Genomic DNA, 19,105 nt, shown 5'->3' on the forward strand with positions numbered 1-19,105 from the left:
TTAGAAATGTTTTTGTAAAGATGAGATTATGATTCAAATAGATATAAAATAAACACTTATGAACAATTTTATTTAACTCTGGTTCAGAAGAGAATTTAAAGGGATCACATATGTAGATAGTAAGGAACTCTGAAAGGAATTTGCAAATAAATGCAAATTGACCACAGGACAATATCAGTTGCATTCAAGGGAACATAATTTATTTGCGTTTCCATGGACAAGAATCATTTGCATTTTTATCTGCTTTCTATAATTTACAGAATTGTATAATAGCTCAAAGACAATGAAAGACATTATGCCGATGGGTAAACTAGATGGGATACCCACTATTATATTTTCTCCTCCATATCAAAGTCTTTCATAGTTTTTTTTTGGACAAAATATTGCAAACAAATGATAATAAAACCAATTGAAGGTTAATAGCAAATATTATTTGTTACTATTCCTCAGAGTAGGAAGTAGAAGGGACAATTTTTTTTTTTTCAAATACCGCTTTTGAATGTCACATGATATTAACAAAGACATTCTATTTAACCAAACTTTAGTTTGGTTCCTCTAAGCCCTTTTCTTGACTAGGATCCATTCTTGGTAGACCTGCATAGCTCAGTGTTAGCAAGAATCTTGCTAAGTCAATTTAGAGAGTATTCCCTACCCTGGATGTCTGATTGTCTTCTTTATCTGATTTTTGAAGCCTTTTGTCTTCACTCCTGACTGATTGGGGATCTATTAGTGAGGCTAACTCCTGAGCCAATGCCCCAGATGACAGCCATTAATCTTAGGATTCTTAAGTATACTCTCTGAAGCTGGGTTAGAGGCCCAGGCTTCTTTGTTTGAAAGGTACTTCTTGGGCTAGAAGTCTTTCTTCTTGGCTTTTTGTTTTCAGTGGCAATTTACCCCTGGGCTGCGAAGGATTCTCCTGGCTCTGTGTAGGCCTGTTTTCTGTATTTCATCTTGCTTCTCCCTTGGGAACTTCTGAGTCCACTGAAATGCCCTTCTTGAGGTTTTGCTGATTATATGCTATGCCATCTCTGCCTACTTTCTTTCCTGCTGGCATGACTTTACTAAGGATAATTTGGAACTTCATTGGCTTCTTTTGGAAAACTTAAGATCTTCAAAACTGGCTCCTCTAAGATCTCTCTCTTCCCATTGCTTCTGATCCTCCTTCCTCCCCTTATAGTTGTTGATCTTCTTTTCAACTCCCTTGAATTTCTTGATGTGTACCTTTTCGTATTTCTACCTTCAACATCCCTCTTTTCCCTTCCCACTGAAGTTTCTCAACTCCCTATAGTCATCTGGACTTTAGGCTCCCTACTGCTCATCAGGGGCTCTCAAGGGACTCAGGGACTCCTGAAAGCAACTACTCGTGGCAGAAAAGGAAGAAAAGATAATTGGAAACAGACCAGATGCTTTATATACTCAGATAAACTTTGGAGACATCCAGACAGCTGCTTGATGTCTCCTCAGTCAGTTTGTCACCTAAAATTTCCATCTATAGGATATTGAAGAGGGCATCTTTTGGGATGAGCACAGGTGTTGTATGGAAACCAATTTGACAATAAATTTCATATATTAAAAAAATAAAAAAATAAAATTTCCATCTATAACCTCTATACGATTATAATTTTTTTTAACGTTTATTTATTTTTGAGACAGAGAGAGAGCATGAATGGGGGGAGGGTCAGAGAGATAGGGAGACACAGAATCTGAAAAAGGCTCTAGGCTCTGAGCTGTCAGCACAGAGCCCGACATGGGGCTCTAACTCACAAACTGTGAAATCATGACCTGAGCCGAAGTCGGATGCTTAACCGACTGAGCCACCCATGCGCCCCTCTATATGATTATATATCAGGGAAAATGAAAATTCTTGAAAGTCTCCTCCACAAATGTTGGTTAAAAAGCATTACCCCTCATATTGAACAGGTTACCTTGATGTTTTCCTTCTGCCAGAAACAAAATTTAGGTAAAAATATCAAGGGGAGCATAGATCAGAGTGTATTACTGTGTTTACCTGACTTATGGCTAAAATTTTAGAATGAAAGCCACAAGATCTTTATATCTGTTTTTATGTATGTATATATTTGTATGTATATTATGTATATGTGATATTTTTCTACTTTTGGATTGTATTACCACATTAATCCATAAAATCCCATAAAGGAACTCTATTAAAATTGGCTGAAAGGTAAATGAGAGCTTATAAAAATATTCCTAAAACTCTCAGAAACAGAAACTAGTCCAAATACTTTCCTTTTCAACTTTATATGACTTGAGTAAATTTTTGGTAAATAATATTCGCTTAATATTGTTGGCTTAATAAAAATAACTATCTTCTGAGTTATTAGTAATATGATAAGAGCATACATTTTGTTGTACTTGGGTACAACACATAACGTTGTATTATATCTGGATGTTTAAGATTATAAAAATTTTAAATTCAACCCAAGACCAAATGTATAAGTAAAAATGCAGGAAAAATTAATGCCAGATATTCATGACACCTTGTATTTGAAACATAGCAGTAAAAGAAAAATCCATTTATTTAACTTTTTTAGGTTTTTGCTTTTGTGCTGCTTTCCTAACATTCATGTACTGTAAAAATAATTAACTGGGAAATAACTTGAGATGATGACGAGCTTTGTTTCATGTTGAATATGTCTGCCTAAAAATAGTTTCCATGTCTTTGCAAGACCTACATATTCCAGTTTTAGTTAGCATTCTGCTAAATCAGTTTAGAGAGAATACTCCACCCTCAATATTGATCAAATTCCACATCCCCTTCCATACCCCAAGTGATGTCTGATCACCCTAGCCTGCCTTTAGCAAGAAGCCTAAGTCTGTTCAATCAGAATATCCCCCTGCTTCTAATTTTTCTTCTTAGTGATTTTCCTTCCATTGATTCCCACTCTGCTCATGGCTGCAAATCCCTACTTGTCCTTGCTGTATTGGGAATTGAGCCCCATTCTGTACTGAGATCTTTTTTTCCCAGTTGCAGTATTTTCCAGAATAAAAATCTGTTTTTACTACTTTAATTACTGTCTTTTTTGCTGTTGTTTGTTTATATGTTTTATAATATAAATAGTATGCAGTCTGGAAGAACAATTACTGTCATATGTGTACATTAACAGATATTTCAACGTAGTTGGATAAAGCCAATTATGTGCAAAATGTGAATTAGTTTTTGTGTACATATATAAAGTCCATGAGGTAGCAATGCTTGACGGTTTTCTATCTTATTGCCGAAAACTCAGGATGTAGGAAAAGATACATTGGAAGAGCTGATCAAACACAGTTGTGTGAAAAGGAAGGCAATACATTGCCATTCAAATAAAAGAAATTATTTTCTGGTGGTAATGTACATTGCTGCATTTACAGAGAGTAGTTGGTGGTCAAAAGTATGCGGTCTGGTTTTGGCTTATTGCTAAAGGAAATACAGATACTTATTAATACTCTCAAATTATAGCTCTTGAGTAAATTTATGCCTTTTTTATATACCGTGTGAGACATTGGGCAGCAAGTATAAGTCTGGCTATGAGGAAGAAGGATGCTTATACTTATTCATGATGCTGATGATTCTAATAAGACCATTTTGAGTAAATTATTTGAATAACATGTCACAGCAGTATATTTATTTGATACGTTGAATTTGCTTGAGCCTTTAGACTCAAAATGTCACAATTTTAAAATTTGCAGATGAGAGATGAGGATTTCTTTTAAGAAAACTGAAATGTGGTATAAATGCTTGAACTTTAAGTCTTTCCAATACCATTCTTTGATAATTTCTTTATATTTGGAGAAAGAAATACATGATTTATTGTCACATATGTTAAAAAGTCACATTATTACAAATACAATTTTTACATACATAATGCTTCATGAACAAATGAAGAAGTAGTTTTTAGAACTAAATGCAACTTTAGGAAGGATTAGAAATCTATCTACTTTGTATCCCAAGTTGGAAAGTCAAACTTTATGCTTTCATTTGTGATATGCTTATCAACTTAATGCCTGATGGAGTTCTGAAACTCATCAGTGAGAAGTGTTTATAATTTCAGGTTTACAACAGTCCAAATACGTATACTTTTTTTTTTTTTGACAAACCACCAAATATTTATTGTCATTCAATAATCTTTAACTGGGAATTAGGACTTTCTAATTTGGTAAAGGTAGTAAGACTAGAAACTGATTGGGTGTGGAACTCAAGGTGTTCTGGCTCAAAGTCTTTGTCAATGGGCCAGGCATTGGCCTGGCAAGAGCACAAACAAAATTCTTTCACTGATGGGAATAACAACAACAACAACAACAATAATAAATGTAATGATACATTTTTCAAAATAATATTGTTTGAAAATATTTAACTACTGTGTTTTTCTGAATATAGATGTTGACATAACTTGTCATCTTTGTAAATCCTTTGTTTAAAAAAAAGGTAGTGTTAGGGACGCCTGGGTGGCGCAGTCGGTTAAGCCTCCGACTTCAGCCAGGTCACGATCTCGCGGTCCGGGAGTTGGAGCCCCGCGTCAGGCTCTGGGCTGATGGCTCAGAGCCTGGAGCCTGTTTCCGATTCTGTGTCTCCCTCTCTCTCTGCCCCTTCCCCGTTCATGCTCTGTCTCTCTCTGTCCCAAAAATAAAATAAACGTTGAAAAAAAAAATTCAAAAAAAAAAAAAAGGTAGTGTTTGTTGAGAGCTTACTGTGGAACAAGTATTATTCTAAGTATTATGAACTCATAATTGTGAAGGAGCCAGTAATTTACAGACTGAAGCATAGAGGAAATAAATAACCTTTCCAATATCACCCAGTTGTTAACTGGTAGATCAAAATTTGAACAGAGACAGTCTGGTGGTAAAGTGTGTGCTTTTAGCCATTACCTGACAAGGAGAGACAGTACTGGAAAAGCCCTTGAGGTGGTTTTATTTTTTTATTATTGTTTTATTTTGAGGTCCTCTAATGTCTTTCTCTGCTCTTTTCACATACCATTTTCCCATTTTCTCCTCCTCCTCCTTATTATTATTACTACTACTATAATCAACACTAATGAATATTTTGATTAGAATCCTTTAAGGAGAGCAGTGATTACAAAGAAGGGGATGCCTCAGAGACAGAAAGAGAGAAAAGATCACTTTTGTGGCCCAGGATCATATCCTTACTCTTGGCCAATTTTTTTCTATGGCTATGGGGGCCCAAAGACAATTTAAGTGACTTGTAACCTATCATCTCTAATCTCCTAAATACTTCAAAATTGCATGCTCATTTAAGACTATCATAGTGAACTGATAGCATTATCTTCTCCCTTGAAAGATTTGCACAGATCATAAACACTTTAAAAAGTTTGAGTTTATAAATCACCTTTCATAGAGGTATATTAAAAAGCATTCTATGTATAGTAATATGATGTTTTTTAAATCATTGATTTTGTAAACCTCTGTGTACTGTATTAACATCACTTGTTAAGAATGACTGAATCTCAAATTATAGTATTATCATAAAAGATTTAAAAGTAGGTCAAGTTGTAGAATGTAATGTTTTGGCTTGTTTTCAACTTACCAGTTTGCTGGCTGTTGTGTGCAGGACAGAGCTTTTCTCTTTTAAATCTAGCAGCGCCCTCTAGAGTGAAAGGTTAATACAATTTGATGAGAAAAGCAGTTTGACCCACTCAAGTATTTTTGATCCTTCCCATTTTGAGGGGCATTTGTTACTTACAAGTAGCAAAGAGTGGAACCAACATGTTTTTGTTCTGGGTGAATATTTTTTTCAAGGATGACTTGGTAACTACAACGAAATAGAAAGAAGCTCATTCACTGTGAAAATTTATTTTTGTCTTGGCAAATCTTTCAAGGGAGAAGATAATGCTATCAGTTCACTATGATACTCTTAAATGAGCATGCAATTTTGAAGTGTTTAGGAGATTAGAGATGATAGGTTACAAGTCACTTAAATTGTCTTTGGGCCCCCATAGTCATAGTTGTACATCTTTTTCTTATCTTCTTATGAAACTTGATCGTTCATAATGTTATTTTAAAATTGATATTTTCATGATAATAAGAAACATTGAGTTTTTTTTGACCAATATAACATGTCTAAATTTATTGACTGCCTATTATATACGTGATGCACTACATTTGTATTGAGGAATACATAATAAATAGAGAATAAGCCACACCCCTGGTACTTACACATTTATTTCCACTTGTCTTGTATATCAGATTGTGACCCATATTGGCTATTTTATCAAAATTGTCCTTAAATAAAGACCATACTATTGATATATATATATATGTATATATATATATTCTTTTTTTTATTACAGAAGAAAATACTCAGGAAACATCACAGGTGAAGAAAAGTTTGAGTGAAAAAGTTTCTCTCTATAGAGGTGACATCACATTGCTAGAGGTAGATGCTATAGTCAATGCGGGTGAGTACTTGATTTTTTTGTGATGTATTATATGAGTATTATTTTAAATTATTTTTCATAAACAGGAATGTAGGCATTTTAGGAAAAGATGTCCTTCCTGGTATAGAAATATCTTATGTACTTCCCTTCTGGATTAAAAACACTGATGATTTATATTACGTATGTGCTGCAGTTAATTTGCTAACTCATGGTATCCATGCTAAGTTGAGACTAGGGTACTAGATCATTGGAAAAGTGAAAGATTATTGCAGAAAGTTCCTCAGAAAGAACTTTAGCAGCTCTATTGTTGCTGGTTTCACACTTGGGTTAATAATTTGCCAACATAAAAACAAATTCATCAAGCTTTTTCCTTCTTTTGAATAGGTTGTAAAGAGATGATTGAACTACACCAAAAAAAGTAATCTAGAAAGTAATTATTTCTGCGGTTCCCAAATCACAGTTGTTTGGTTGCTCATGTTTGCTATGAATTGCTTTATTCTAATTATTTCAATAATCAAGTAATTTTTATGTTTGAAAATAGGGGAAATTAACTTATTTATGGTGGCATTTCCTATATATTTTATTATGTGACTATATGTCAAATACATAGTAGTTGTGATTCTATAAAAATAAATGTCAATAATAAAAGGATATTTAATGATTTTAATTTGTGTTTTGTAAAGGTAGGCTTTTTTCAGCCTATCTTTGGCTTGAAAATGCCAAACAAAAATAAATTTGGACTTAGGTAAGGAGAGACTTTGTTCAGAAAGATTATTACAGTAAGGGGAAGAGTACTATTGTAATAGGAGGAGAAAGACTATTGCAGTAGGAAGAACCACTTTGACCACAAGATCTATAAGTATCTCAAAGATCAATCAGAAAGGGGCTTTTCTTTTATAAAGAGGAGTAAACAGGCTAAAAAGAATTGGGTGTGGGGGACTGGGATGAATGGATGGCATGATTGGACAGTTGATCAGGGAATATTCTTCCCCTGAGGTCTGCTGATTCTTGGGAGGGGTCATTCAGGAAGGATTGTTCACCTTCCATTGCTCAAGGATGGGTCAAAGTCCAGGGACTTGAAAGAAGGAGAAAAGCCTTACTAAAGTTTGGTCAACTCCAGTTAAGAGCTGTTGACCAATCAGAATGGTCAATATGGACAAACAGTTCAGCTAATCATTTATGAGTGAAAGAATGGGAATTTGGAAGATGTGTCTTGGTCTTGTCATAGGTTACAAGGGATCATCCATGAGTTTTATCTCAGTCACACGGGGAGCATATTTCTGTGCTGGTAAGCTGTTTCCTCGAACACAAAAGGGTGAGGGGTAATTTTTTGGCAGTCTCTGTTTTCCAGGAGTACAGGGTTCATGTGAAGTTCAACATTGTCTTGAAGTTTCCTCTGGTGATGAATAAATTCACACAGGATAGTAGGAACATGCTTTGGTGGGTGAACAGAAGGATCTCACAGAGATCTGGAATGTTGTTTAGGAGATAGATAGACTTCTAGCAGGAAGTCTGGAAGTCTAGTCAGCTTGTTATTCCCTCAGAATTGGCTGTCAGTTGCTTTGTACTGTAATTTGCTTTGCCATAGTCAGAGCTGTTTTTTCTTTTTCTCTTCTTCTGATTCCTCTGTGATTCCTTTCTCCTCTGCTGCATCTCTCAAATGCAAAACCTTCATGAGAGGGGATCAGCCTTGGTCATTTAATCACCACTCAATATGAACCACTTATTTTGGATAGAATTACATCTTCATGCCACCTCATAGGCTACAAGTCTCCCTTATATCTAGTCTCTGTGGACTGTTCATTTGTATCAAGATGCTTTTCTCTAATCTATGGGGCCTCTGGGGAAGTCATGCCCTTAGAAAGAATCCCATGAACTCCTTTCCAGTACAGAGGTTTAATCAGATATTATGTAGCTATTAAGTCATTAATGATTTATTATGCTCTAAATCCTATAAATATGTAAGCTTTAATTTAAAAAAATTTAAAAGCTTTTATGTATATATAACACCAACCTTCCTGTATATTCTTGTAATTTCTAGCTGTTAATCCTAGTTCTGTTCTGTGGAGTAAAAGTAGTGACATGTATTTTCTTCTTAAATACCTGAAGATAACTCTTGAGTTTCTCTTTCTTGTTATTAACATAACATTGGATTTGCCACGTTGGCACACTTAATAATAGCAGCAATTATGGTTTTTCTTGGGTTTTGTTAATTGTGTACATGTGTAGCTCCCCCTTGAGACTATAGAATGGTGTCTTTTCATTTTTTTGTGTCACCCTCCAAAGCGATGTCATGCCATTATGTTCTTAATAAACACTTGATACTGTATATCAAGTGTTAAGTATATGTGTATATGTGTTAAGTTGAACTACGTGCAATTGAACCATATGCTACAAAGCACCTCTGAGCAATTGCACATTCAGCATTGAGGACTTGATATAGTGAAACAATTTGGCTCTGATTTTAAAAATGAATTATTTGATCAATTAATAAAAATAATTATGGGGTGGGGCTCCTGGGTGGCTTAGTCAGTTAAGTGTCCAACTTTGGCTCAGGTCATGATTTCATGGCTCATGGGATTGAGCCCCTCATCGGGCTCTCTGTTGTCAGTGCAGAGCTCACTTCAGATCCTCTGTCCCCCTCTGGCTCTGCCCCTCCCCCACTCTAGCACATGTTCTCTCTAAAAAATAAATAGACATTCAAAAATAATTATGGGATAATTTTTACTGAAATAGAATAAAATGGTGCTAAACAGGAAAACATCACTAATAGAAAAAGAACATCCTATCACTATTTTGATTCTTGTCCTTCCCTGTATGCATAATTTTTTCATAGCTGCCACATAGCTGTGTACAAGGGTTTGATGAATTAATATGAAGGGAGGCAGTAACTTTCACTCACTCCCAAAAACCATTTGGCACCTTTAGCTCACCTCTCTGGCTGAGATTATATTATAATTTGGCCATGTTCTGCATCTCACAAGGACAAACTCATTAGGAAGTTCCTGGGTATATGGAAAAGAGATGCCAAATGTACAGTGTAATGACTCTATTTACAGCTTTCTGCTGTGCAGTTTGTTTGCCTGGTGTGTAAAGAGAGGAACAGCATTTTATTCTTTCAAGGGAACAAGGCAACATGGCAGGAGACTTCAGAGCTGCCTCTAGTGAGAGGGGAATGAGAGGCAGTGCCCCCCTCCCCCCACCCCCCCAGTCAGGGTGCCAAAGCAGCCCAGACATCACTTCCTATCAAACTTCTAAAGGTTCTCTTCCCATGTTCATGTTATATTAGTTCATTGGAACACCAGGGATTATTTGCCATGAATGAAATGATTTGATATTTAAACTTTTTCCTAATAAAGTACTCCTTGAACTTCCTTAGATTTCTTTAAATGTAACCCAGGATGAGCCTCCTATGCCTCCTATGTATTTTATTCTTCTCTGTAGGAATTAATGCATGTTTGGTATATTTTACCAGAACAAATTTTGTAGGCAGTAAGGTATACAGGGCAGTAGCACAAGTTTTAGAGTGAGGCAGACCCAGGTTCAAATTCAGGTTCTCATACCCAGGGTCATTTTTTGTTTAAACTTTTTATGTTGAGATAATTATAGGAAATTGCAAAGAGAGTACAAAGAGTGGGAACACCTGGGTGGCTCAGTCGGTTAAGCATCTGACATTGGCGCAGGTCATGATCTCGCTCTTCACGATGAGGTTGAGCCCTGCATTGGGTTCTCAATGGTGGTGCAGAGCCTGCTTGGGATTCTCTTTGTCTTCCTCTTTCTGCCCCTTCTCTGCTTGCTTTCTCCCTCTCTCTCTCTCTCTCTCTCTCTCTCTTTCTCTCTCCTTCTGTCTCTCACTCGGAAAATAAATAAATAAACTTTAAAAAAAAGTACATAGAGACCTGTGTACCCTTACCTTCACCTGTGTAAGCCTCCCCCGATGGTGACATGATATAGCTGTAGTACAATATCAAAACCAGGAAATTGACATTGGTATATTATAACTAGACTGTAGACCTTATTCAGTTTTCACCTATTTTTTTTTTACCTGCATTCATGGGTGTGTGTATAGTTCCCTGCAGTCTTATCCCATTTATAGATTCATGTAACCATTACTATAATCAAGATACAGAACTGTTTGATTATCTTGAAAGAACTTCCTATTTTATAGTATCCACCTCTTTGCCCTCCCCTTCCCACTCTCCACTCTCATTATTCATTCCTTTACTTTTGTCATTTTAAGAATATTATATCAATGGAATCATACAGCATGTAACCTTTTGAGATTGATGGTTTTCACTAAATATAAAGCCCTTGAGGTCCATTCAGATTGTTGCATGTGTCAGTAGTTCATTCCTTTTTATTTCGGAGTAGTGGTCCCTTACATGGTCATACCAGTTTGTTGAGCCTTCCACCCATTGTAGGACCTCTGGGTTCTCTGAAGTATTTTGCTATAACCAATAGAGCTGCTATGGAGATTCATGTACAGGTTTTTGTATATAGCAGAGTATAGGATGATCTATTTACTGTGACTGTGTCCTTCTATAAGTTTGTATTAAGGCTATTGGTCAAGCGTTGTGGTTCTTGCTAAAGCTCAGGGTAGAATACATTAATCTAATTTATGGTTCAGTATATCATTAGAGACAATTTTACTTGTACTATAATCTTAGAAAAATATTTTATAGGCAATATAATTGTTATTCATTTGTGAATTGTGTCATGAAAAGGAGTTAGTTCTCTAAGTCTAATGGGTTATGATTGGCCAAAGATGAATTCAGTTCACCATAAATAGGATTTTTTAAAGTGGAAAATGAGGAAGATTGATTTGTTTATTTTAGTTCTTCCTGTCCCTACCCCAGCATGCCCCTATATTTACATGGTGGTTAAACATGGAGGGCTTGGAGTCAGTGAAATCATTATTTTATTTCTTATTTTATTTTTTAAATTTATTTATTTTGAGAGAGACAAAGACAGCATGAGTGGGGGAGGGGCAGAGAGAGGGAGAGAGAGAGAGGGTCCCAAGCAGGCTCTGTGGCTCAAGCTGATGAAACTGTGTCTGATGCTTAACTGACTGAGCCACCCAGGCACCCTGAGAACAATCATTATGTTAAATGTGTTTCTTTAACTTCTTGACCAAAAGACCTTCAGTAAATTATGTAGCCTTTCTGAGCCTTAGTTTGTTCATTGGTAAGATGGAGATAGTCCTGTTACTATTTATTCCTGTTACTGCTTCCTAGGGCTGTTGTGAAAATCAACAGATAACATATACAAAGCACTTCACATAGTGCCTAGTATGCAGACACATACTCAGTAAATGGCAGCAGAATTATACTGGTTAGTTAGAATATCAGAAAACAGATTTTTTTCTATGAATGTCACAAGGTAATGATGCGTGTTTTTCAAATCTTATGCACAGATAGATACTACCAACTAAATGGGTTTGTCCTATGTGTCCATAACTTTAGTTGTTATACTATTCACTTGAATTTTGTCAAGGAAAAGTTGTCCAATTCTGAGGCTTTTATGTTAAATTCCAAGTTTTAAACCATTGTTGGTAATTTTTGTGAACCAATGGTCTAGAATAATTGTTTTAGCTTACTTTAGTGATTTTTTTTTACTGTATCAATTGTGAATGTCATAATTGTCTAAAAAATTGAGGTAGTGACACAATTGGACAGATGATAATTTAATAGCTGGGTATAATTTAATTAAAAGAAAAGTTGATGTAGAATATCTGAATATCTACACAGGTAAATCAGGTACTGGGACTGCATATGAAGGAAGAAATTTTACTTTATAGAAGTTTCCTTAAATAATCATCTCCATTTGCTTAAAATAAATGTTATTTTATGTATTCATTTAGTAAAACCCAAATAAGGCATATTTGAAATTAGAATCTCGATCATTGAGAAAATAGGTTCATTTACTCTCAGAAATATTTTAGGACAGAATTGATAGCAACTGCTTAATTTAATATAAATTTCATTTCTGCTAGCAAAGCAGTTAAGTTTTATTCTTTATTGAATTTCTGTATTGTATGTTTTTTCTTGTAACAGTTTATTGAGTAATAATAGACACAAACACACACACACACATAAGTGTACAGCTCAATGAAACCCCATCCAGATTAAAAAGCAGAACATTACCAGTATGTTGGAAGAACCCTTAGTACTCCCTAATGTTTTGTAGTCAGTGTAGGATAGTATTTACTGCTCTGGCTTCCAGTAGTATACATTACTTTTGATTTTTTTTTTTTTTTTGCATTTCATATAATTGGGACCATATCATATATGTTCTTCGATATTTGGCTCTTTTTTAGTTCACTGTTATATATGTAAGATTTATCTATGTTGTTGTATATAGATATAGATCATTTTTTATTGTTATCTAATATTTCATTTTGTGACTATGTCACTATTTCTCTATCAATCTACTATTGATGGGGGTTGCAGTAATTTCCAGTTTGGGATTATTAGTACTTTAGTGAACATTCTTACATATTTGTGTGTGTGTATGTGTGTGTGTGTGTGTGTGTGTGTTTGTGAATAGATATCTATATAGACAAAGGGGAAAGAATTACTATACATCAATCTTTCCCTTCACTTCCCCTCCTATGCTATGCCAGAATTGCTGAGAAGTTTCAAAATCTCCAATGTGGATAGCTGTGGGATAGGTTTGAATAGACAGGTGTGGAAGGAACCATTTTTTTAAATGTTTATTTACTTTTTAGAGAGAAAGAGAGAGCATGAGTGGGGTAAGGGTAGAAAGAGAGGGAGACACAGAGTCTGAAGCAGACTCCAGACTTTGAGCTGTCAGCAGAGAGTCTGATGTGGGGCTTGAACCCATGAGCAGTGAGGTCATGACCTGAACCGAAGTCAGATGCTCAACCAACTAAGACACCCAGCTTCCCCATAAAGAACCATTTTTTGAGATGAATTCTTTAAAAAAAATTTTTTTTTCAACGTTTATTTATTTTTTTTGGGACAGAGAGAGACAGAGCATGAACGGGGGAGGGGCAGAGAGACAGGGAGACACAGAATCGGAAACAGGCTCCAGGCTCCGAGCCATCAGCCCAGAGCCTGACGCGGGGCTCGAACTCACGGACCGCGAGATCATGACCTGGCTGAAGTCGGACGCTTAACCGACTGCGCCACCCAGGCGCACCTTGAGATGAATTCTTAACCTTGGCTACACGTTTAAGTGTGAGCCTCCAGCTATAAGGATCTTTTTCTAGTGTAAGGATAGACAGAAAACAGGAAGTACTGGGAAAAACATATTTAAATAAATCTAACAACCATCACCATTCCTAGATTGGAAGATGTAGTATGTTAAAAATGTCAAAACTCTTGGAGTAACCTAGATTTCTAATAAAAATTCCATTTGAGATTTTTTTCTGGTGATAGTTGTTTTCTTTAATTTTGAAATTGACAAAATAATTCTAAAATTTATCTAGTAGAAGAACAGGATGAGATTTGCCAAGAAATACCTGAAAAGACAGATAAATGGCAGAAGTTGGGGGAGGAGTCACACAATTCCAAATTAAAATACATATGTGAAAGCTATAATAATGAAAAAAAATATACATCACTACTTCACACCTTTCATGAATACAAATTCTGTGTGGGGTTTAATAGCAATTAAAGAAACCGCTTAAAAGATAGAAGAAAATATAAGGGATTGTGTCTTACCTGTGGGTGGGAAAAACCACTCTGAATTCACTAACAAAGAAAGGAACCAATGAGAAAGACTGAAGAAATTGACAACACAAATATTCCTTTTTAAAAAATGTTTATTTATTCTGAGAGAGAGAGAGAAAGAGACAGAGAAAGAGAGAGAGAGAGAGAGAGAGAGAGAGAGCATGCAAGAGCGGGAGCACGTGAGCGGAGGAGGTACAGAGAGAGAAGGAGAGAGAGAATTCCAAGCCGACTTTGTGGTGTCAGTGCAGAGCCTGGCATGGGGCTTGAGTTTGTGAACTATGAGATCATTACCTGAGCAGAGATCTAGAGCAGATGCTTAATCCACTGAGCCACCTGGGTGCCCCAACATAAATATTCTTGAATGCTTCAAGAGAAAGTCATACCATAAATATATTTGGAAAGTAAATGTCAAATTGGAAAGAAAGATTAGAAACATATATGACAAAGGTTTACTCTTGTTATAGTAATAATAAAATAATAGTAAGTATAAGCTTTCCTAAATTAAAAAAGACAAATGTCTAGTAGAAAACCTGCTTAGGAATGTGAACATGGAACTTAAAACAAAGAAATGCCTTATAAAAATAAGATTAAAAATTCAATACTGTGAGGATGCAGTGAAAGGAGGCATTGTGATGTGAATCATTTTTTATTTGTTAATTCTGCATCCCAGCATATTTTTCAAAATATTTCTACTCTTTGACTTATTTTCTTTGTTTTTCTGATCTATAGTTTTTTTCTGAAGGAATTTGTAGAACAAAACTAAACATTAAACTTCCAAGGAATCAGAAGATAATTCTGAAAAGAAAATAATTGCCAAGGGGATGGATGGCTGTCAATAAATTCCCTCTGAGTTTTCATCTTCTATTTTTGACCTCTGCTATACTTTTAGACGAATAACTCTAGGAATTAATTAGTAACACAGTCCTCAGAGGACTTTGTGAGACTAAAATTAAAAAAAAAATGATAGAGAAAGTGGTAGAGGTTGCTTGGGCATTTGTTCTGTTTTCAGATTTTTTTTTTCTGAGAATTTTTCAATGCATATAGGAAAACTTATATTTTGTTTGTCACACATACTAGTTAACTGGATTAAAAAATATTATTAGAGATTTTGTTGGGGTCTGATTATGGAAGGAATGTGCCCTAATATTCAAGGAAAATATAAAATATAAAGAAGAATAAAACATTATCTATAATTTTTCAGTTTAGTGTTTATGTGTCAGGTTCTTTTCATTTCATAGATGTATTTTGAATTTTACAAAATACTGCTTAATTTTTTTTATTTTTTTACTATTATGGTTATTTTTATGTGTCATTTTAAATAGCTGTATCATATTTAATCACACACATGAGTATTTAACTGTTCTCTCAATGTTGGATATTGAGTTTGTTTCAAGTTTTTTACTGTTATATTCAGGCTGAGACAAACATTCCTAGCAGGTAAATCTTTGTAAAAATCTTTGATTATTCATTACCTTGGAATAAATTCTTTGAAGTGAAATAATGGAAGTATGAAAGTTTTTAAATGTATGTAACCAAATAGCTCTGTGGAAAGGTTAAATGAATTTATATCTCTCATTTATGAGTACTAATTTGATGACTTAAATACTAGTTTGATGACTTAAATTTTTTTAATCGTTTATTTATTTTTTGAGAGACAGAGTGTGAGCAGGGGAGGGGCAAGGAGAGAGGGAGACACAGAATCCAAAGCAGGCTCCAGGTTCTGAGCTGTCAGCACAGACCCTGATGTGGGGCTCGAACCCACGAACCATGAGGTCATGACCTGAGCCGAAGTCGAATGTTCAACTGACTGAGCCACCAAGGCACCTCTAAATTTGATGACTTAAAAAAAAATCTGTGCCTTAGAATTGTATTTCATTGTTTTAACTAACATTTCTTTGAAGACTAAGACCATAACTTTTGTTATTACCTTCTGAAATAGAAAGCAAAATTATACCTATATTATTTTATTGGCACCAATATGGTACATGTAACTTGCTGGCGGTAGCCAGGAGGCAATGGGTGAGGTTGGGTTAGTTGGAGGCTTGAATAAAATAGTACTGAATGTTTCTCAGCTGAGACACCTAATAGCTCAACTTCAATGACACTGCCTCTCTTCCTGAGATTCAAGATGGTGGGGACAGAGACAGGCACTGAATTTCATTAAAATGAAAGAGAAATGGTTTATTTTACTTTCAGAGTAAGTAGTACTTAGGATTTAGCATAACACTTGACACTGTACATTTTATGGTATGGCTTTGGTTCTTGGAGGTCACCAAGTATAGTTTCTCTTAAACTTGGAGCCTTTATTCTAGGCAAGAAAATTTCAGAGCACACTCCTGGGGCTGGAATGGGTGGAGTTTCCTAGGTGCCATATAAACTAGGATAATCCTGCTTTGTAAAGCGAGTCTTGACATTTACTGAAAGCATCCCTTCAGAAGCTAGACTAAGACTAAGCTTTCTCAATGCTACTTTTCATGTGGACTGAGCCAATTGAACTGAGACTGGAGGATGAAACCAGTCCCCTGGGAGGGTAAGCAGCTGTGCTTACATTAGGATAAGGGACATGGGGAAATTCTAATTCAACTGGTAGTTAACAATAAACACAAATATCTTCTGCTATAGTTTAATTCTTATATATATTTTTTTATTTTTATTTTATTTTATTTTATTTTATTTATTTATTTTTTTTTTAGATTAGTTAATTATCCATCTTTATTACCAGCCCAAATTGGTCCTGCCTTTCTAGGACAATCAACTGCACCATATTTAGGATCAGTCAAAAGTCTCAGTTGTTCTATTTTTATTTTTTTTAAGCTTATTTATTTTTTGAGAGAGAGACAGAGACAGATCATGAATAGGGGAGGAGCAGAGAGAGAGGGAGACAGAATCTGAAGCAGGCTCCAGGCTCTGAGCTGTCATGATAGCACAGAACTTGACCTGGGACTCGAACTCGAGGACTGCAAGATCATAACCTGAGCTGAAGTTGGCCACTTAACCGACTGAGCCCCCCAGGCGCCCCTTAGTTGTTCTATCTTTAATAAAGCAGATGAGTCTTGAAACGTGGCAGCTTGAAACAACTGAGATGGAGTTGGTACCCATGTAGTTTCTAATCCCTATGAATTTCATGTATGAATTTACCTGCAATGATATGAGTGGGATTTTTATGATATTCCCTGGGGCTGAAATTGAGACTTTTTGAAGTACATGTGTGGGGTGGTGTGTGTGTGTTTGAGTTTTTTCCTCTGAAGCAAGAGCGCATTTGGACAAGTTTGAGGCACAACAGAGCAGAGATAGGAGGAAAACAGCAAATACCCAGTCTAATAATTTAGCCATTTGTGAATTTTTCTCTCATAATAGAGTGTGACCTCCTAAGAGAGAAGCACTGCCATTTTTATATTTCTATTTCTCATCGGCTCTGCTACACTCCTCATCTTTTAGGAGTTCTAGAATCGATACGTTTTTTTTTTTTTTTTTTTTTTTTATGAAATTTATTGTCCAAATTGGTTTCCATAAAACACCCAGTGCTCATCCCAAAAGGTGCCCTCCTCAATACCCATAACCCACCCTCTCCTCCCTCCCACCCCCCATCAACCCTCAGTTTGTTCTCAGTTTTTAACAGTCTCTTATGCTTTGGCTCTCTCCCACTCTAACCTCTTTTTTTTTTTCTTTTTTCCTCCCCCTCCCCCATGGGTTCCTGTTACGTTTCTCAGGATCCACATAAGAGTGAAACCATATGGTATCTGTCTTTCTCTGTATGGCTTATTTCACTTAGCATCACACTCTCCAGTTCCATCCACGTTGCTACAAAAGGCCATATTTCATTTTTTCTCATTGCCACGTAGTATTCCATTGTGTATATAAACCACAATTTCTTTATCCATTCATCAGTTGATGGACATTTAGGCTCTTTCCATAATTTGGCTATTGTTGAGAGTGCTGCTATGAACATTGGGGTACAAGTGCCCCTATGCATCAGTACTCCTGTATCCCTTGGGTAAATTCCTAGCAGTGCTATTGCTGGGTCATAGGGTAGGTCTATTTTTAATTTTCTGAGGAACCTCCACACTGCTTTCCAGAGCGGCTGCACCAATTTGCATTCCCACCAACAGTGCAAGAGGGTTCCCGTTTCTCCACATCCTCACCAGCATCTATAGTCTCCTGATTTGTTCATTTTGGCCACTCTGACTGGCGTGAGGTGATACCTGAGTGTGGTTTTGATTTGTATTTCCCTGATAAGTCGCGACGCTGAACATCTTTTCATGTGCCTGTTGGCCATCCGGATGTCTTCCTTAGAGAAGTGTCTATTCATGTTTTCTGCCCATTTCTTCACTGGGTTATTTGTTTTTCGGGTGTGGAGTTTGGTGAGCTCTTTATAGATTCTGGATACTAGCCCTTTGTCCGATATGTCATTTGCAAATATCTTTTCCCATTCCGTTGGTTGCCTTTTAGTTTTGTTGGTTGTTTCCTTTGCTGTGCAGAAGCTTTTTATCTTCATAAGGTCCCAGTAATTCACTTTTGCTTTTAATTCCCTTGCCTTTGGGGATGTGTCGAGTAAGAGATTGCTACGGCTGAGGTCAGAGAGGTCTTTTCCTGCTTTCTCCTCTAAGGTTTTGATGGTTTCCTGTCTCACATTCAGGTCCTTTATCCATTTTGAGTTTATTTTTGTGAATGGTGTGAGAAAGTGGTCTAGTTTCAACCTTCTGCATGTTGCTGTCCCGTTCTCCCAGCACCATTTGTTAAAGAGGCTGTCTTTTTTCCATTGGATGTTCTTTCCTGCTTTGTCAAAGATGAGTTGGCCATACGTTTGTGGGTCTAGTTCTGGGGTGTCTATTCTATTCCATTGGTCTATGTGTCTGTTTTTGTGCCAATACCATGCTGTCTTGATAATGACAGCTTTGTAGTAGAGGCTAAAGTCTGGGATTGTGATGCCTCCTGCTTTGGTCTTCTTCTTCAAAATTCCTTTGGCTATTCGGGGCCTTTTGTGGTTCCATATGAATTTTAGGATTGCTTGTTCTAGTT

The 19,105-nt window shown here is 36.1% G+C and overlaps 1 protein-coding gene across 2 annotated transcripts in view; it reads left to right on the forward strand.

The window, feature by feature from the left end:
* MACROD2 (mono-ADP ribosylhydrolase 2) overlaps positions 1 to 19,105 on the forward strand; it is a 2,046,639-nt gene that overhangs the window by 64,236 nt on the left and 1,963,298 nt on the right. For both annotated transcript variants that reach the window (XM_045445353.1, XM_045445352.1), the window contains exon 3: positions 6,306 to 6,413. In XM_045445353.1, the coding sequence (XP_045301309.1) occupies positions 6,306 to 6,413 (108 nt within the window). The remainder of the gene's footprint in view (positions 1 to 6,305; positions 6,414 to 19,105) is intronic.

This window comes from Leopardus geoffroyi, chromosome A3, assembly GCF_018350155.1.
Source record: "Leopardus geoffroyi isolate Oge1 chromosome A3, O.geoffroyi_Oge1_pat1.0, whole genome shotgun sequence".
Lineage (NCBI taxonomy): Eukaryota > Metazoa > Chordata > Mammalia > Carnivora > Felidae > Leopardus > Leopardus geoffroyi.